We start from the raw sequence: 21,443 nt of genomic DNA, 5'->3' as shown, positions 1-21,443 counted from the left end.
GACACATGAGACCATCTCACATAAGTTTTTGTCCTCTTATGTAACGAGTGTTTATATAAATAAATTGTTATCGTTTTAATAGTTAGTTAATTACAAGATCTCGTAAAAAATGGGTATAGAAAAAGTCATATTATATATTCGAGACAAACGAAAAAATATTAATAATTGAATTAGAATGGACGTTTCAGAATCAAATACAAGACAAGCAGCCAAATCCGTGCCCGTGAAACAAAACAAATTGGACCCACCCTTTCTTCGAAATTTCCACTTCGAGGCTCAACCAACGTCAGCAGTGACGTATACAGTCCAAGATCAAAGAATCGAACTTGCTGGCCAAGCCTTTTGGTGAACACCCAATATCCCCGGACCTCCTATTATATATTCCCTTCCACTCCCTCCTCACAATTCCATTCACAATATACTCCTCGCCAAATTCTTCTCAACAATGTGTCCAACGGGAACAACCTTGCCGCGCGGAGGGAAATCGAACCTTCGATCGGCGTTCGACGTCATTGATGCCGACGGAGACGGGAAGATCAGCCACGAGGATCTCCGGGCGTTCTACGGGGGTTTCTCCGCGGCCGACACTTCCGGGGAGGGGGTCATCGAATCCATGATTTCTGTCGCGGATTCCAACAAAGATGGGTTCGTGGAATACGACGAATTCGAGAAGGTTTTGGAGGGGAAGAAGGGGAAGGATCAGAGGATTGGGGTGATGGAGGATGCTTTCCGGGTGATGGATAAAGATGGAGATGGGAAAGTGGGGCACGAAGATCTGAAGAGCTACCTGAAGTGGGCTGGGTTCGAAGCCGACGATGAAGATGTGAAGGCCATGATCATGTTGGGCGGCGGGGACGACCAAAATGGGGGCGTTACTTTCCAAGGGTTTCTCAAGATTTTGGCCTTTTGAAGATCTGATTTTGCAAATTGTTGTTTTTGTTTCTTTTCCCTTCTTTTTTTTTGGGTTTTTTAATGTAATAATTCTCAAAATACCAGTGGGATTATTTTTTTCCCGCAAACGGAAGAAAATTGTTGTGATTCATTATTTTAAATTATATAAATTTACGCATTTTTTTTATGCATGATTAGTAAAATTTTGTGGTTTTGTCAGAAGTTTTACTCTTGCTGTGCACTATGAATGATCCTTTCTCGGCACATCATGTTTGTAATTATACTCAATTTATTTTTCAAAATCATTAAAAATATAATTTTTTTTCTCGATAACATGCCTACGTGAAAAATTGTATTATATAATAATTTTGACAAAGATTATAAAATAATATAACGCCAGAATATTTGTTATTTGTGTTTGTGTGTGGACAGCTCATGCGAATAAACCAAGATGCTACGATAGATCTTCATTCGATTCGGTCTTCTAATATAAAGGACCTTGGAAAAGTATTTGAAGCATCGGGGAAACGTGGAACCCCACAAGTCCACAAGGCCACAACATAGTGATGACGAGAAGTCAGCGAAGGTGTAAAAATTGCTTCTCATTTTTTTTAAACGGAAAAATTTTAGTCACCGCTTTTAGTATGACTGGAGACTTAGTTACGGCTTAGGCTACACGCCACCGTTCTTGGTTTTTTAAAAAGATTCGTTAAAAAATTTTGATTTGTATAATTATTTATACATATTTTATCTTAGAACTTGTGTGTTTTGTCTAACTGAAACTACTAGTACACTTTTGATTATATGTAGCAACTTCATAATCCGTATAATGTTTAATGTTTCTTATGTCAAGACTACAGACACAATATTTAGTATCTTTGCGTGAAGACTTACTCAATTAGACTTTGAAACTCAACTCTCATGTATATGTATGCGTGATTATGTGTGAGAATTTAATCTGATACAGTGTCTGTATCCTTATACTTGAGTTTGCTCTTATTCTAGCTAATTTATTCAAGTAGGTTGTTCATACTATTAATTTCATTCCAAAGCTTGTATTTAATCTTCAAAATGTTGTATTTACAAGCTAGCTCCATTAATTATATATATGTTACACACAAGAATATGATCGTTTGGGAAGATTCTCGAGAGTTTCTGATATTAAAACAGTCAGTTTCGCCTTGCTAGACGCTTTTCCCGAGCCTGGCTGATTTGAGGTCTGCTGTCAGTTAGGCTCATTAGCTAGACTGATTGTTCAGTTGGTCTCGTCAGCTAGACTGAACCAAACTGACGAGATCTGAAGGCTGATTTCAGCCTGTGCAGAACTTTTAGCTTCATCATCAATTATCAGTATTTTAAATTCTAATTCTGTGACGTCTCAAAAATTTGAATATCCACGTGAACCAGATGCATGCAAATTATCAAATTTCTTATACATTTTAATTAAATTGCTTTAATTACATGAATTGATTATGGTAGGCATGTTACATGTTCAATATAGTTTTATTTTAGACTGCATAAAACTGTATTTTTAAAAGTTATTCGAGATGTGATCGAGGAATGGAGACCGAAGGTTGAAAAAGAGAAAATATTTTTGTTAAATAATTTTTTTTAATTGTTTAATGTCTGGTGTATTTTAAACGGAATTTTCGAATATGAGGTGTTTTGAGATGATTTTATACGTCGAGATGTATTTTTCAAACGGTATTCGATATTCGACGAAAATATGAACTTTTCAATAACTCGGCTATTATTTTCACAAACTTTCCCAAATAAAATATTTTAAATATGTACAAATAGGCTTAATGAGATTATTATACTAGACTAATGAGCCCAAACTTGCACACATGTTTAACTAACAAAAATAGCCTTAAAACCCTACCCCCAAAACCTCATAATACACGCCTCTCCCCTCACACACACACACAAGGAATCTCCCCATCAGAATTCAGCACATACGACACGTGAGTTTGAGGAGGAAACGCACGCCTTTCAGAGAAAAGCAAGAATGGGTTCCGTTCGTCATCGTTATTCGCATCTCAACTTAATTGTCGTACGTAAAATACGCAAAGGCACGCCATAATCTTCTTTCAAACATCATTCACACCATAATACATTATTGAAGTATGTTTGCATGAAAAATATGTTGACTTTTAATTATTTTCGTTTGTATGCCATAGCATCTATATAATTCAAATTTTTGTGATCCAAACCATGTTGTATTGTTGCTTGAGGGGCTGCCACCTTAGGGACACTAAAAAGGGATGAGTTTAGGAGGGTTTGAGGGCCTAGATAAGTTGTCACAGGGGCTGGGCGTGAGGGGTTAAGGGTTGCATTAAAATAAGGGTCCTTGCATGGCTAGGGTTTGCGGCTATGACTCCTTTAAGGTCACGGCTTCCAGCAGCTATTAGGGCTAGACCAGGAGACCTAAAGGGGCTGTAGGAAGGTTCAAGGGAGGCTGAACGATGATAGGTTAGAAGGGCTAGGTGATCTCGTGTGCTTGTGGGCCGCGCTTGGTTGGGAAGTTGCGGTTTTGAGGGGCTGGGCTTCTAGGTTCTTTAGGCTCGGTCCAGAAGGGTCCCTAGGGTTTATTCATGGTCCTAAGAGGAGTATCTATGTTCTGGTCGGGTTGCTTGAAGGCTAGGAACCAGGGGCGGATTTAGTGTAGGGCGAACGGGGGCCACGGCCCCCCCAAAAAATTTTAAAAAAACTTTTAGCGACGGTTGTAACGGAAACCGTCGCAAAATCCGCGACGGGTTTAATAACAACCGTCGCTATATGGCGGCCACGGCCCCCCAAAAAATTTAAATTTTTTTTAGCGACGGTTTTACAAAAACCGTCGTAAAATCCGCGACAGTTTATTAAAACCGTCGCCATATAGCGACGGTTTTCTCAAAAACCGTCGCAAAATAAACTAAGTGGCCCCCCCAATGCCAAAATCCTAGATCCGCCCCTGCTAGGAACAAGCACACTTGGCTAGGGAGGGTTGCACGTGGTTATGGGTCACATGTTGCAAGGCTGGGCTTGTTTGGGGCGTGGGGCTTTGTACAGCTGATTGCTCTGGAGCCGGTCTAAGTCCTAGGAGGTTCGACCATGGCCTGGACCAAGTGGATAGGGGTTGGAACCGAATTAGGAGGAGTTAGAGTCCTATTAGGACTAGAACATGACACCTATGTAGAAAACCAGCAGCTGTAGGTACGTGTTCAAGGGACTTTGTAAGCTTGAATTGAGTTTAATAAGGCTTATTTATGTGTTAGGAAGCTTTGGTTAAAGTATGATATATTTTGGTTAAGTTTCAAGTCCTACGAGTCAAAATCGGGAGGTACATCTAAGTTTTAAAACGATTTGGGAAATTAGTCGAGGGGCATAAGTTTATGTCTAAGGAATAATTATGGGTGGGGTGTGCACGGGCGGTTTGTTCGGTTTGATAACTTTCGTTCGGTTTTTTTTCGGTTAACTGTTTTCGAATTTCGAATCCATAAACCAAACCATTTTAATTCGGTCCGGTTTGGTTTTTGTATTACGGTTTGGTTATTACGGTCGTTGTTTACGGTTTGTATACATGTAGTTTATAAATTTTAAATATATAATAAAAACACCATCAAATACACTCAATTAAATATCAATAAAATACATCGCCCTGGTTCTTTCATCATAATTAAAATGAGTCAATGATAAAAGGCATAATATCGAACACCATGTATGCATACTTGAAACTTGTCCAAACACCCACTTTTTCCCAAGAGAGAAAACCCCATAAACCAGAAAATGAAAAAGCGGAAAACCCATAATCACTCAATCTACTGTAAAAGAAATTAAGAAATTAATTTTATCATAAACAAATACCATGCACAATATATAAATTAGAGAGCAGAGAACTACCAAAGCAACACAGGTTTATACTTATCCAATCTAGACTTGTGTTGTTGGTTGAAGCAAGGCACAAGCACAACAATTCAACAAAGGTGTGCGACTGTGCGGCTGAAATTTTGAATGTCAAAACCTAAATAAATTAATGTATTATTTATTTACTTATTTTTAAGTTTTATTTTTAATTTTTAAGTTAGGATATGTTTGAAGTACAATATAATTAAAAAAAAACAAATAATTCTCATTTATTCGGTTTTTCGGTTTTTCGGTTTTTTTTAAAAAAAAACCGAAAACCGAACCGGAAAACCGAATATGCGTTGTATAGAAACCGAAACCGGTCAAATAACCGAAAAAACCGATCCGAAAAAACCGAATTATACGGTTCGGCCGGTTTTTTCGGTTTTAACCGAAATTTGAACACCCCTAATTATGGGTGTATTTTAAGGTGACTTGTTAAGTTCGGAATGATTTGGGTCGTCGTGTAGAGGTCTAAGGAAGAATACAAAAAGTTATGCTTCTAGAGGTAAAACAGTCATTTTACACATGGAAAATGTTAGTCGTCATGACAGTCTCCTGAATGTTGTATATAATGATACTATACTTATTTTAAATGTATATGGAATTTTATGGTAAAACGATAATACTAAAAGATATGTTGCATTCTTAGTTTAAAAGAAAAATGATTTTTATATGCTTGAATTTTTATAAGTGATGAAATATGAAATGTTGAAGGAGATGAAGTAATTGTGACTAATACGATGATACAATGATTATGATGATATGTAATGCCAAGGCTCAGTTGATGGATGAGAATGTCGCTGATGTCCTCTCTGCCCAGTACTGTGGTTACACGTAGATGGATCCATCTACCTTCAGCTGATACGAATGTCACAATTAACGATATGAATTCAACGAAAAAGAAAATATATACGTATATGATGGAAAAGAAATGTATATGATAAATGGAAAAATGTTTATGTTTATGCATATTCATGAAATGTATGTTAAGTAAAAGATTTTCACAGTTGCATATGATTGTATATATATTACTCGCTATCATGGTTATGGTTTACTGAGTCAATAGACTCACTAGGTGTGATCGATGCATGTGAGCATGATATTAATGTTGAGTAACTTGATGGTTGTTATTACTGGACTGAAGGTGCACATAACTCAATGACCAACGCTAGTTTTTCGCAATTATTTTTAAGTTTACGTTAAAGATTTTTATGACTTTCATGAGGTTTTGAGAGGTTTTTGAAAAGATGTTACAGTTAAGTTTATTTTTGAAATATTGTTAGTTGAGGTTGTTGACGATTTACAATTTCATGTTTTGAATATTGAATCGTTCTATTTTGATAAACGAGCTGTTCAGGCTGATCAAAATACCGAAACTGCTCATGTCTAACTGATAGTTGTTTTTGTTGTAATAATTTTGGCCTTGCAACATATCAAATTAGTTTCAAATTCTTTTTCAAGAACAACCTACTCTAATATCAATTGATAAGATCGATTAAGGGATAATCTTTGAGCTACAATAACTCGATTATTGAAATATTAAACACAGATAAATTAAATCGAGTTTGATTTTCAAATCAAGCAGAAAAAAATCAAAATAATCTTTCGTAGAAACTAATTAAATATTTTGAAAATTTATTTAAAGTTATGTAAGTTGAATGTAAAAACAGTTTGGGTGAATTGTTTATTAAATACTTGGCAATCAATATTTTGTTATTTAAAAAAAAAAGTAAAATGCTTCAACAATGCAACTTAAAAACAATAGCAAGAAAATAAATGTAATAAATAAATAGACATAAATTTGTTTACGAATGTTCGGAGATTAACAATTTCTATGTCACTCATTCTTCCCCTTGTAAAGATCCACTCGAAGACGTTGATTTATAATTTTTTTTTTACAAAATCATTTCAAATTAAGACTTATATACTGCCTAATTGAAACTCCTAGCACACTCTCGATTGTAGGTCACAACCCCACAATCCACATAATGTTTAATGTCTCTTATGCCAAGATTACAAACACAATATTTAATGTCATTGTGTGAAGACTCACTCAACTAAACTTAGAAGCTCTACTCTAGTTTATATGTACGAGTGATTGTGCGTTTGGATTTAATCAATTACAGTGTGTGTATCTTTCAAATGTATCTTCACACTTCGGTTTGCTCTCATTTAGGCTAATTTCTTCATGCCGGCTGCCCATACTTTTAATATTCTTCCAAAGTTTGAATTTTATCTTCAAGATGTTGTATTTATAGGCTCCAAGAAATATATATATGCCCGACACAAGAATATGAATGTTTGAGAAGATTATGGATAGTTTCTGACATTAAAACCGTCATGTCTGGCTTGCTAGATTATTTTCCCGAGCCTGACTAATTTTTGTTGGACTAAGAGGCCTATTGGGCTTGTATCAATTGAATGGGAAATTGGACAAGCAATGCCCAATAGTTGGTAAGTGGGAAATATTCCACATAGGAAAATAAACATAGCATTGGTGAGCTTATATTGAGTTGTACTTTATGGAGGTGTAACAATGATTGGTCAAAGAGGCTCTCTCTCGTGCACACAGGCGCAGGGGGGTACAAATCATGAGCCCGATTTGCAGTGGAAAAAGGCTTGACTTGTGTGCAAGCATACGAGCGCGACCTGGGTGTGTCGAATATCGGACCGATCAAGGCAAAATTTCCCACAAAGGTTCACCTGGCTTTTGTTATTTTATTTTCGGAAATTTACATTATGGACCAAGAACTTTGGTATTTCAGCTGACCGTTGGTATTCCAAACTGAAATGACCTTTGGTGCTCCAGCTGGGCTGACCTTTGGCCTTTTAGATGGCCAATCGTGACTGTCCATATGGAACCAGAGTGCCTATATATAAGGGCAGCCTCAAGTCCTTCAAACACACCCAACACACTCTCCTACATTCTGATATTTTCGTAGTTTTGCTTGTTTTGTTGTCTCGGCTGCTGCTGCTTCCACCGGCTGCTGCTCCTTTCTCGTTAATCTGTCTCGTGATAAAGTTCAGGTACATTTCAGTTCGCGGCAGTGGTACCTCGTGCTAAGGTACTACTGGTTGTTCCGTTGTATCCTGAGAAATAGACGTCCAAGTTCATCCTCGAAGCACATCCCGGAGGGGACGAATCTGTTTTAAGGACACTATATTTCATACAGGCCTCGGTTTGCTTTATTTTGAGCATTGTCATACTGTTTTGTTCACGATACTACCTCGTTGGTTTTCAGTATACATTTCTGTTTGTCCATATATATCTTATAACAATCTTAAAACAGATTACTCATTACATGTTGTTTCAGATATGGCTACTGAAACCAGCGTGCAAAGAGAAACTAGTCATGTTGTCCCTCCTCAAGTTGTCCCTCGTGGTACCCCACGTGCTACTGCGGCTGCCGTTCCAGCCAGCCATGGTGAAAAACCTGAGAAGTTCACTGGTGTGGACTTCAAAAGGTAGCAGCAGATGTTGTTTTACTTGACGATGCTGAACTTGGCCAGATTCCTTACTGAGGATGCTCCTAAACTCAACGAGGGTGAGGGAGATGTTGAATCTGTTAGTGCGGTTGAGGCATGGAATCATTTTGATTTCTTATGCCGAAACTATGTACTAAACGGATTGGCCGATTCGCTCTACAACGTGTTTTGCGAAAAGAAAACGGCTAAAGAGCTGTTGGAATCCCTTGACAGAAAGTACAAAACCGAGGATTCCGGGGCCAAGAAATTTCTTGCTGGTCGCTTTCTGGACTTTAAAATGGTGGATTCAAAGCCGGTTATCAGCCAAGTTCAAGAACTCCAAGTGATTCTTCACGAGATTCACGGTGAGGGGATGACTTTGATCGAATCATTCCAAGTGGCTGCTATTGTTGAGAAGCTACCACCAGCTTGGAAGGATTTCAAAAATCACTTGAAGCACAAGCGAAAGGAGATGAATGGTGAAGAGCTCATTGTTCGACTGCGCATCGAGGAAGACAACAAGAGTTCGGAAAGACGATTGTTTTCTCCTGTTGCCGCTAAGGCAAATGTTGTCGAGCATGGTCAAAGCTTGAAAAAGAGAACATTTTCCTCCTCCAGCAAAAGGTTGAACATGGGACCCAAAGGAGGCGTTTCAAAGAAGAAATTCTCGGGAAAATGCTATAATTGTGATGTCATGGGTCACAAGGCATCTGATGTAAGAAGCCAAAGAGAAATCGAGAGGAGAATGTGGTAGAGAACATATCTCAAGAGGTTTTGAATATGAATCTCTGTGCTGTAATATCAGAAGTTATTCTGGTGGGTTCTAATCCAAGAGAGTGGTGGATTGACACTGGTGCCACTCGCCATGTTTGCTCAGACAAGGAGATGTTTGCAACTCTTGAAGAATCTGAGAATGGTGAAAAGCTATTGATGGGAAATTCTGCCACTTCTGAAATCAAGGGTCAAGGAAAATTTGTCCTAAAGATGACATCTGGAAAAGAACTGACGTTGAACAATGTGTTGTATGTACCTGACATCCGCAAGAACTTGGTGTCCGGGTCGCTTCTTAACAAGCATGGTTTCCGCATTGTCTTCGAGTCAGATAAGGTAGTTTTGTCTAAGAGTGGAATGTTTGTTAACAAAGGTTATGTTTGTAATGGTTTGTTCAAACTAAATGTAATGACTATTAAGACCGTGATGAATAAAATTAATACTCTTGCTTACTTGCTCGAGTCTTCTTTTTTATGGCATGGTAGACTTGGACACGTTAATTTCGATACAATTCGTAGACTAATTAACATGAAAAGCATTCCTGCATTCCAAATTGATAAACAACACAAATGTGAAACTTGTGTTGAGGCAAAACTAACAAGATCATCTTTTCGAACTATTGAAAGAAATAGTGAACCACTTGATCTAATTCACAGTGATATATGTGATCTAAAAAGTGTACAAACTCGTGCTGGAAACAAATACTTCATCACTTTTGTTGACGATAACACAAATATTTGTTATGTGTATCTCCTTAAAAGTAAGGATGAAGCGATTGACAAATTTGTCCAATACAAGAGTGAAGTTGAAAATCAAATTAGCAAGAAAATTAAGGTGCTAAGAAGTGATCGTGGAGGTGAATATGAATCACCATTTGCTGAGTTTTGTGCTCAACACGGTATCAAACACGAAAGATTGCACCTTATTCTCCACAACAAAATGGCATTGCAGAGAGAAAGAATCACACATTGAAAGAAATGATGAATGCGTTGTTATTAAGTTCTGGTTTACCACAGAACTTGTGGGGGGAAGCTGTTCTAACAGCTAACTACCTTTTAAATAAGGTACCCCGAAAGAAGCTAGATAAAAGTCCATATGAGTTATGGAAAGGGAGAAGTCCTTCTTACCAATACTTGCGAGTGCGGGGGCGTCTTGCCAAGGTAGCAGTACCCACTCCAAAGAAAGTAAAGATAGGACCAAAAACTGTTGATTGCATTTTCATTGCATATGCTCAAAACAGTACCACGTATCGTTTCCTTGTACATGAATCTCAAATACCTGATATTCATAAGAATACGATAATGGAATCAAGAAATGCATCGTTCTTTGAACACATGTTTCCATACAAATCTAAGGAAGAACCAAGTTCATCCAAAAGATTGTATGAGACAATTGATCAAGGACAAGAGCTTGATCAAGATATTGAACCTAGACGTAGTAAGAGAGCTAGGACTGAGAAATCCTTTGGTCCGGATTTCATCACTTTCATGATGGAAAGTGAACCTCAAAGCTTCAAGGAAGGAATTAGTTCATCCGAGGGACCTCTATAGAAAGAGGCTATCAATTCCAAAATGAAATCAATTTTACAAAACCATACGTGGGAATTAGTAAATCTTCCTCCGGGAAGCAAACCACTAGGTTGTAAATGGGTTTTCAAAAGGAAAATGAAATCAGATGGAACCATAGATAAGTATAAAGCAGGATTGGTAATTAAAGTTTACCATCAACGTGAAGGGCTTGATTACTTTGACAAATATTCTTCTGTATCGAGAATAACCTCTACTCGTGTGATACTTGCGATTGCCGCCTTGCGGAATCTTGAAGTACACCAAATAGACGTAAAGACAGCTTTTCTAAATGGAGATTTAGAAGAGGAAATTTACATGGAACAATCAGAGGGATTTTCTGCGACTGGGCAAGAAAATAAATTATGTAAACTGGTGAAGTCTCTGTATGGCTTAAAACAAGCACCAAAGCAATGGCACGAAAAATTTGATAAGGCCATGATGGAAATTGTATTTAAATTCAGTGAATGTGACAAATGTGTATACATAAAGAACACTGAAATGGGATATGTCATTTTATGTCTTTACGTAGATGACATACTTATCATTGATAGTAATGATAAGACGATCAAATCCACCAAGAAGTTATTAAACTCAAGATTTGACATGAAAGATTTGGGCTTACCCAATGTAATCTTTGGAATTAAAATCCATAGAACATCAGAAGGGCTAGTCCTAAGTCAGTCTCATTATGTTGACAAAATACTTGAGAAATTCAATAACGATGACTCTGCATTGGCTAGAACCCCGATAGATACCAGTCAACATTCATCAAAGAATCGAGGTGAGAGTATGTCTCAATTAGAATACTCTCGAGTCATTGGAAGTCTGATGTACTTAATGAGTTGTACAAGACCAGACATAGCCTATGCAATAATCAAATTGAGTAGATTCATGAGTAATCCAGGAGTTGAACACTGGAAAGCAATTATCAGATTGCTAACTCGTGATCAGGGGCTACACTATACCAGATATTTTGTTGTTATTGAAGGATACAGTGATGCAAATTGGATATCTGATATGAAAGACTCAAAATCTACAAGAGGATTTGTATTCACTTTAGGAGGTGCAACAATTGTGTGGAAATATTCCAAACAAACTGTAATAGCCAGATCCACGATGGAATCTGAGTTTATAGCTCTTGACAAGTGTGGTGAAGAGGCTGAATGGCTGCGTCACTTTTTAGAAGATGTTCTAGGATGGGAAAAACCTGTGCTGGCTATTTGCATACATTGTGATAGCCAATCTGCGAATGGAAGGGCACAAAATAAAATGTATAATGATAAGTCTAGGCATATATGTCGTAGACATAATACCATTAGACAACTATTCTCAACTGGAGTTATCTCTGTTGACTATGTAAAGTCAAATGATAATATAGCGGATCTGCTAACCAAAGGGTTAAACAGAGAGTTAGTTGCGAAAAGGTCAAGGGGAATGAGGCTCAAGCCTATAGAATAAATTGGTGCGAAGAAAAACCCAACCTACGCTGACTGGAGATCCCAAGAACTAGGTTCAATGGGACAACCTAATCGCACTAATTTGGAGAATCACTGTGGAGGTTATCCCTAATCCATTCTTCTTATGAAACAGTGAATGTTGAGGATAAGCTTATGGTTTTTAATGATTCTGATAAGAATCAATATAGAATCACCTGTGTGAGAGAGATATGGGGCCGCTTTGAAGGAATTGCAGGGCTCAATTCTAGACCCTCTTGCAGAACCAGGAGTGTGTTCATGGCCAAAACGAACACAATCATGAGAACTGAATAGTATTAGGAAGAGTCATGTGTGAAGTATATCTTAACTCACACAAACGGCTGTACAGTTCAAAGACATCATGTCTACTGTCAACCAGTGAATTATTATGCTTTCACGAGGGAAGGTTCAAAGGGTAATACCTACTTATCCTATGCAAGATTCTACTGTTGAACTTTATCACGAAAATTTTTAAATATCCTTCAATTTCCATTTATGTGGGGGATTGTTGGACTAAGAGGCCTATTGGGCTTGTATCAATTGAATGAGAAATTGGACCAGCAATGCCCAATAGTTGGTAAGTGGGAAATGTCCTACATAGGAAAATAAACATAGCATTGGTGAGCTTATATTGAGTTGCACTTTATGGAGGTGTAACAATGATTGATCAAGAGGCTCTCTCTCGCGCACACAGGCGCAGGGGGGGTACAAATCATGAGCCCGATTTGCAGTGGAAAAAGACTTGACTTGTGTATGAGCGCGACCTGGGTGCGTCGAATGTCGGACCGATCAAAGCAAAATTTCCCACCAAGGTTCACCTGGCTTTTGCTATTTTATTTTCGGAAATTTACATTATGGACCAAGACCTTTGGTATTTCAACTGACCGTTGGTATTCCAAACTGAAATGACCTTTGGTGCTCCAGCTGGACTGACTTTTGGTGCTCTAGTTGGACTGACCTTTGGCCTTTCAGATGGCCAACCGTGACTGTCCATATGGAACCAGAGTGCCTATATATAAGGGCAGCCTCAAGTCCTTCAAACACACCCAACACACTCTCCTACATTCTGATATTTTCGTAGCTGTGCTTGTTTTGCTGCCTCGGCTCCTGCTGCTTCCATCGGCTGCTGCTCCTTTATCGTTACTCTGTCTCGTGATAAAGTTCAGGTACATTTCAGTTCGCCGCGGTGGCACCTCGTGCTAGGGTACTACTGGTTGTTCCGTTGTATCCTGGGAAACAGACGTCCAAGTTCATCCTCGAAGCACATCTCGGAGGGGACGAATCTGTTTTAAGGACACTGTATTTCATACAGGCCTCAGTTTGCTTTATTTTGAGCATTGTCCTACTGTTTTGTTCATAATACTACCTCGCTGGTTTTCAGTATACATTTCTGTTTGTCCATATATATCTTATAACAATTTTGAGATCTTATATCAGTTAGACTCGTAAGCTAGACTTATTATTGTGTGGGGCTCGTTAGCCAGACTGAACCAAACTGATGAAATCTACTGAAATCAACATGTGCAAAACTTGTAGCTTTATCATCATTTGTTAGCATATTAAACTCTGATTCAGACTTCGACTTGTGAATATGATTTGAAGATCATTGTATTATCTTCATAACACATTCTAAATCGTTCCACTTGGATAACCGATCTGATCAGACTGACCAAAATACTGCAATTTCTTATGCCCAACTAATTGTTATTTTCGTTGCAATCAGTTTGGTTTTGCAACTTGTTCAGTCTTTTTAATAGCCGGTCATTTGCCTCACCGATCTGTGAGATTTTATCAAAATACTATAACTCACCAAATTTTCAGTTTGGCTATTCGAGTTTCAGTTTCCATCTTGAGTTGGCAACTTTACACTTAAATAAATATGTTGAAAACAAAATAACAAGTTTTTTTATAATAAAAAATCAAGATTGTTAGAGTTTCTAAACCCAACATGAAACTCACATGAATGTATGGGAGGTTTACTCCCAACAAAAAGATCCAATGGCTACGTAGTACCTGGAGTCAAGAATAGTCTAAACCATTAGTTTCTCACAATTTATACTTTTCTTAAAATGTGATCTCACTATATTTAAATATAAGAGAAATTGTAATTTTAGTTATGTAAGTTAACATGTTTTGAGTTTTAATCTCGCAACTTATTAATATTTGAATTTTCATTCAATAACTCGGTTTTTATTCATTTTTTAGCCAAAAATCAACAAATCACATCGAATATTGTTTATCCGACACTGATGCTCTCCTGAGTGTCTTCTATAATGAGAATAAACATATATTATACACACTAAAATAAATCTAAACAAGACCAACGGAGAAATTAATGCAAAATGATATTCAAGATTTCAAAAATGGAGGAACTTTCCGTTTCCTTTTAATTTTTCTTAGATTGATTTTAGTTAGTACAACATATGCTTTCTTCTCATTATATGAGTCACATAGGAGAGTATCAATATCAAACAATCAATATTTCATAAATTTAGTGGCTACGAGCGACAAATGATAAAAAAAATTCAATTTAGTGGAGACAAATATAAAATTGACAAATTACAAGATTAAAATCCAAAATTCACAAATTTATGTGACTAAAATTATAATTTTCCATAATTATAATTCCAAACTAAATCATTCCAATAACAAGACCATTATATATATATATATATATATATATATATATATATATATATTTAAATAAAAGAGTTTTTCTCATATTTGAAAAGTTTCAGCAAAAAATGTTGTAAAAAGAAATATTTATTAATATTAATGTATCCACCTACTACACAAAATATTGATCGGGGATATTGATTTAAGAGTACATGAGATGTTAATTCGATAATTTTTCAAAATAAAAAAGAGAACTGATAATTAAACTCTATTTTGTGTTATCTACACACTATTTTATGGGTAAAATATATATAAAATTTATTCATAGATAAAGTGTAAATAAAAAAAATAGAGTACAAATATTAACTTCTAATAAAAAAAGTAGTAAGCAATTTTTATTATAATATACAGGAAGCACATTTACTGCACCTTGGAGGCCAACTTAAAAATTTGAACATGTAAATAAATAAAATAAATATGTAAACATTACATTAAACTGGTAACCGCGGCACACGCGTTGCGTGTGTCCTGAACATGTGGCTAATATATTAAATATTCCTGATATTACAATATAATGACGTCACAACATAAAGAAGACTTTTTATTTTTCATGGTGGTTAGTTTGGAGAAGAAATAATATTATTTTTCACGTGAGCAGTTTTCTTATAACGGTGAACATAATATTATTTGTTAAGAAAAAATATAATATAAAAAATGAGAAAGTGTAAAATAGGAAAGAAAGTTGGTGTCCTCATAGAGCGGTTATTATTAGGGGCTCAACTATGATAAAATAGTAAATAGTAAATATAAAAGATTAAAAAAGGTAAAACAAGAAAGAAATTTGGTGTCCTCATAGAACGGTTATTATTAGGGCCTCATACTTAATATAATAATATAGATTTAGGCAAAAACTTGTGTGAGATGATCTTACGGGTCGTATTTTATGAGACAGATCTTAATTTGGGTAATTCATGAAAAAATATTACTTTCTATGCTAAGAGTATTATTTTTTATTATGAATATTAGTAGGGTTGATCCGTCTCACAGATTAGGATCCGTGAGACGGTCTCACATGAGACTCAATACTCTTAAATTTAAGGATGAAAATAAATAAAAAAATTAAAAATTGTAATCCGATTCAAATCCCGACTCGCGATTCTTCAAAAGATAATCTTCTCGAATTAATCTAAATTTAATTTCCAAACCAATTTTAAAATATTGAATGGCAGAACTACTAAATCAAAACAAGCAGAGAACTTTGATGCCGTTAAGAGTAAAATGCATACACTGCTAACCCAATATCATACGAGGGATTTCCAGTCCGATCAGCAATCAAAATCATATACAAAATTGCGAATGTCTTGCAATATACACTTTTTACTGGCCTAGACATTTGTTCATCAAATTAATTGTTAAATAATATTTTTAAAAAATAGAATTGTTGAGCAACAATAATCTCCCTACTACTAAGAGATTTGTTGGGTGCAATAATTGTCCCTACTTGGTAGAGCGATCGAACCGTGGTGTTTGAGCTGTTGTGCGGTTTAAAATATTTGAGTTGCACCTATAACTTTTGGTAAAGCGGCAAGCGCTCGGTCCTACAAGATTGATCCAAATGTCGAGTTTAGATTGTTGCATGATTTAAAATATTTGAGTTGTACTGTTATCACCATCTATGAATTTTGATTACAAAAACGCCTGGATCCTATAGAAATTGTTAAATAATAACATATTTTTTGCGACACAAGCGTTTATTCCTACAATTTTTTTTTACTGAAGTATATCATGCACTATTTTAGCATAAAATTTAATATTTTTACATGAATGACCCAAATAAGAGACATATTTTACAAAATACGTCCGGTGCGAATTTATCTATAAATAAATTGTGAATCCATTGAAATTTATGTCGTTCGACACTCCAATCAAGCGGTACTATAATTTTCGCGCTCTCTGATACGCATCGAGAATGAGAGAGACTCAATTTCAAACGCCACAGAAAGATCAGATTACTGCAAATCGGCGATCCAAAATTACTCCCGATCTCAGTAAGAAGCACCGAAAGGTAAAATCTAACTCATATTCGTATTCATATACATGTATGCGTAATTTGTATCAAGCATCGGCTGTACAGTTGATTGGATGCGAGTTTCACGAGCATTTATGCTACTGATTTCGATTTTTCACATGACGGAGAAGAGTTTGAATCCTGCGTTTGCGGCAATTTCTGAAGAGAAGGTTTCGGATTTTGCGACGGAGTTCGGTTCTTCCATCTCTGCCGTTTCTGTGGATACTCCTGTCAGTGAATCTTCTGAGGTAATGTTTGAATGGGAATTTCGTTTTGTTCTTTTTTTTTTGTTTTCACTTGAGTTCTTCAGCTTGTGATTGATTTGGCTTTGTTACTCGTGGTTCCTATCACGTTTGTCGATTTAGATTAGGTGTTCTGCTACAAATACAGTAACAATAATAATGCGGTACTGAAAATAAGAAAGTGATAAGTGCATGGGTGAATTTTGGAATACATATAGTTCGTAGATCAGTATAATACAATTGAGCGTGCAGTTACTGCAACTTCAAGCTAAGGTATCACAGTCTTTGGAATACTTCAATTTCGAAGATAGTGTTTCGATCCTGGTGTTTGTTTTGTTGGAGCGAGCCCCTGCTTCCTTTCTGCGTCGTTAATTGGATTTAGGCCTTTTTTAAACTGGTTTTAGAGTGCTGATAGCATATTTATTTTTCAGAACTCTGTAGTTAATCCAGTGGATTCTTCGGTGACATCTACGTCCGAAACAATTGATCGCTCAGATCAAGCTCCAGCATCGTCTCCAAAATCTATAATCACTTCTGATGAGCATGCGGCTTCGGTTGCTTCAGTCCCCAAATGTGAAAATCCTGAGTTCGATTCAATCAAGGACATATTACCTATTGAGGCAGAGATTGTGATAAAACATCTGACAACTGCTAGAATTCAGGTCATGAAATCGGAAGTTGAGTATGAATCGAGAAAGCTTCTGGAAGTCCTGCTGGAGACCATCATTAAAGAATTTCATGGAGGTCTGTACAAAGAGAGGGGCTTGGTCTATCAGCTTTTAACTAGCAGAGCCAATTTGGTCTTCCTAAGTTTTATGCTTGGGGCCCTCGCGGTGTTTGTGTTTTCATTCCTCAGGATTGGAGAGAGTGGCCATTCCACCAGATCAACGCCAACTTGATCCGATATCGAGACTGTAACAGAGGTAATGGCTCTTACTGCCATTTGATATGTTTCTCCTTTAGCCGAGTGTTCATAAACCTCATCACAACCAAACAACTCAACTTTAGGATACTGATTTTCGCACACAAAGAATCATACACACACTTTCATGTTGAGTTTATGCCTAATAATGTCTTAGATTGACTATGAGCCCTTTTGCCTTAAAACACTTGTATGTATCAATGTATGAAAGGATTGTTTCTTGGACTTCTAAAGTGAACTTAGAGTTTACCTTTGGAGTGGCATGAGAATTTAATAGATTTTATATGATCACATAACCACAATTCACGTGTAATTCTCAATTCATCGAATAACATAACCGAATATTCAGACTCCAACTCCCTTAATGAGTATGGCTTATAAACGCACTCCAATTGTATCAGAATTGTGAATTAGGAGAGGCTTTCTTGTTACTTTCTTGTTTCAGCCCCTGAAAGGTTGAATGTGATTTCAAAGTGACATATTCACGAATATGGAGCAACAAGTCACAAAAACTCCAAATATTTCAGCCCGTCCAGTCTGAAGATAGCTTCTTTGTCAAAATAAAAGTACATACTACATTTGTGCGGTCAAATGCATTTTGATCGTTCATGCATTTGTAGCCAATTGTGGTGCTCCATCTTAAATGCTGTTTCACATCCCTTCTTTTTTATCCACTCAATTTAAAAAATAAAAACATCATCTTTTTTCCCCAACTGTGTTTATAGGTGTATGCTGTTGGGGGATAAATATTCTCTGGCACGTGATGTATGGGCCTTCTTAACGTTTCAGTAGTTACTAGAAGTTCCGCAATTCTACCATACATATAAAGAATGTTAAGTAACTTCATGTATTATTATTTCGGGATTCCTTCCTCAAAATTAACAGCAGATACCTGGGTTAAAAGGAAAAAAAAAACACAGTTTTACAATTGAGGATGTGTCGACATATGCCCCAGGAAAGTTGATGGGACAAAGTTGCTAGAAATAGGGAGAAGCCTTGGATTTGCCAAATCTTAAAAGATCAGAAAAACTCCAATCAAAGCAGAGGATTATAATGCCAGAGATGCAGCCACATGCACTGCCTGTTTTGCATCATTTACAAATTATACTAAATATATCAGGGCGTATAAATTAATAATGCCACTCAGTTTCAATACTAGAGTATTTAGAGCACAAACCAACAGAAGCAGTATCCCTTTTAAAATTAAAAATCGCAGAACTTAAAAAATTTTCAGATGTCGTTTAAAAATTTTCAGATATTGATTCTGGCACAGTTAGCAGTCCCAAAACCGAATCCACATTGATAAGCCTGTAAACTTTAAGACATTCAGGGAACCATATGCTACAACGAGAATGTATTATTGCTCGAGGTTTAATTTTAGTCCTTGGATGGGCTTATTTAGTGATGGATCCTTCCACCAAATAGATGGCGTCTGCCTGATTTAATTGTTATAACTACATCGAAAGTGTTATTCTTATATTTACTTTGTTTTGTCTTATACTATGATATATCGAGTAATCTGCGTTTATTAGCAAAAATTTGTATTTTTTCTTGATGGCCTCAAACTCGGCAGCAAATTGTTGCTGCATGTGTGCTGCTGCTAGTCCTATCAAATCCCAGAAAAAGGGGTGGATGCAATAGCAATGTAAATGGGATTGTGCTTATTGGGTTAACAGCCTGTCTTACTTTTTGAAAAGCTAATGTATATATCCAACAAAACACTTTGGGTCGCATATGCATGTTTAATTGCCCATGTCCCACCAAAAAATAAATGAAAGTTTTCGTTATTATTAGACCATCTTTTGGGTTGTTTTCATTGTAATCAACAATTTAGTCATGCCACTATTGTTTCTTTAATTTTTTTGTCACGTGATCCACAAGATAAGTGGATAAAAATATAATAAAAATATTATTATTTTTAATTTATTTATAATATTAGAACGATATGGATTTTTTTGCCCATAAAGAAGATATGCATGCCCCTTCGTCAGCACATGAATAAATTGATTGGGATTAATTTTCTAACTTTATTTGGTCATACAAAAAAAATAGCTTTTCCAAATCAATCACACCTAATCTATGGGCTAGCTATGCTCTAATATTTACAGTTGTAAAAGAGAAGTAGAAAAATAGGAGTGGTCAAATTAATGAATAAATAAAACTTAAAAAAGCTCAAACAGTAGAAAGGAGTGACAACAGAGAGGGAAAACGCACATGAAAATGGGCCCTTTCGAGTAGTGTGGGCCAGGATATCCACATGGCCCAAACCCAAACAAGACACTGTTCACTTTTAAAAAAAATAGAAAAGCCCATTAATTTTAAATATAAAGGAGTCGCATGCCTCCTCAAGCCAACTCCATTGTGATTCCCATCAAGGCAATCTCTTCTTCCTTACGAAGAATGCTTGCACATTGATGTATATCTACTTGTTTCTCCATTTTCATTCAAGGAGCTCCAGTTTTACGCAGATTCTTTCAGGTATAATGGTTCGTTTGGTGTTCTAGACTTTGGTTTTTGATTGTTTATTCATTCTTTTTTGATTTGTTTGAGCGATAGATGATTTATTTCTTTTCTTACGTCTGTTCTTCGATTTTTTGATGAAATTCTGTTTGATGCATTTGAGTTGATTTTCTGCTGTACATCTCGTGCTTGAATCTTTCAGTACTGCTTTGAATTTGGTTTCCTATGAATCTGCATGTCAGTTTCTTAATTTGCATTTGAGCTCTGCAGGATGACGTCATCAATGGTGTCGAGTCCTGCGGCGAGCTTCGAAAGATCATCGACCAGAAGGAAGAGGAAGAAGAAAATCGCAAGCCAAGAGATTAGTCTAAATCATCACGGTAATAATGATAATTTGCCTCAAACTTCCTTGGTTCAATGGAGATCCGATGCTCAGCAGCAGGTTTATTCCTCAAAACTGTTCCAAGCCATCCGCCAAGTCCAGCGCGGCGACTCGTCGGCTCCGAAGATGAACCGGGCGGTCCGGGAAGCCGCCGATCGAGTCCTAGCCGCCACAGCCCGTGGGAGGTCCAGGTGGAGCAGAGCCATGCTCACGAACCGGCTCAGGTTGAGGTTTCTCAAGAAGAAGAACATCACCAAGCAACAGCGGAAGGTGGAGATGATGGCCTCCGGGAGCGGCGGGCCGCCGAGGAGATCGAAGGTAAGCGTTACGCGGTTGAAATGGAAGAGTATGCAGACTGTTCAGCGCAAGGCACGGGTTCTCGGCGGATTGGTTCCTGGCTGCCGGAAACAGCCATTGCCGGTGGTTCTGGAGGAGGTTACTGACTATATAGCTGCGCTTGAAATGCAAGTGCGAGCTATGAGCGCATTAGCCTCCTTGCTTTCTGGCTCCGGCCCAACTGTTGCTAGTGGCGCGGTGGATGGTCCCGGCTCTAGCCGAACTCCAAGTATCTGATAATGTTTCTCTCTTACTTATTTGTTATTGTTAATTGGTATTATCATTATTTTTAGCAGAATATTGTAATGCAGTATATATTTTTTCCCTTAAAAAACAAAAAATAAAGGCTTGTGTTATAT

The 21,443-nt window shown here is 36.9% G+C and overlaps 3 protein-coding genes across 5 annotated transcripts; all 3 read left to right on the top strand.

The window, feature by feature from the left end:
* The first annotated feature begins 276 nt into the window (after positions 1-276).
* On the top strand, positions 277-1,076 carry LOC140832905 (calcium-binding protein CP1). Its single transcript, XM_073197189.1, has one exon. The coding sequence runs from the start codon at positions 446-448 to the stop codon at positions 908-910; it is 465 nt and encodes a 154-aa protein (XP_073053290.1). The 5' UTR covers positions 277-445; the 3' UTR covers positions 911-1,076.
* A 15,522-nt stretch (positions 1,077-16,598) lies between these two features.
* On the top strand, positions 16,599-19,107 carry LOC140831725 (uncharacterized). 2 transcript variants are annotated; one of them, XM_073195477.1, is made up of 4 exons: positions 16,599-16,739; positions 16,874-16,990; positions 17,416-17,907; positions 18,632-19,107. In XM_073195477.1, the coding sequence occupies exons 1-3, from the start codon at positions 16,644-16,646 to the stop codon at positions 17,881-17,883; spliced, it is 681 nt and encodes a 226-aa protein (XP_073051578.1). In that variant the 5' UTR covers positions 16,599-16,643; the 3' UTR covers positions 17,884-17,907; positions 18,632-19,107. The 2 variants fall into 2 exon arrangements, with proteins under 2 accessions (XP_073051578.1, XP_073051577.1); XM_073195476.1 differs by lacking the exon at positions 18,632-19,107 and having other exon boundaries at positions 17,416-18,331.
* Positions 19,108-20,247: 1,140 nt separating this feature from the next.
* LOC140831724 (transcription factor bHLH148-like) lies at positions 20,248-21,443 on the top strand. 2 transcript variants are annotated; one of them, XM_073195474.1, is made up of 2 exons: positions 20,248-20,384; positions 20,637-21,442. In XM_073195474.1, the coding sequence occupies exon 2, from the start codon at positions 20,638-20,640 to the stop codon at positions 21,319-21,321; it is 684 nt and encodes a 227-aa protein (XP_073051575.1). In that variant the 5' UTR covers positions 20,248-20,384; position 20,637; the 3' UTR covers positions 21,322-21,442. The 2 variants fall into 2 exon arrangements, with proteins under 2 accessions (XP_073051575.1, XP_073051576.1); XM_073195475.1 differs by having other exon boundaries at positions 20,253-20,384; positions 20,609-21,443.

This window comes from Primulina eburnea, chromosome 5 (genome assembly GCF_022965805.1).
Source record: "Primulina eburnea isolate SZY01 chromosome 5, ASM2296580v1, whole genome shotgun sequence".
In the NCBI taxonomy this organism is placed as follows: Eukaryota; Viridiplantae; Streptophyta; class Magnoliopsida; order Lamiales; family Gesneriaceae; genus Primulina; species Primulina eburnea.
This window is presented reverse-complemented; position numbering and strand designations above follow the sequence as displayed.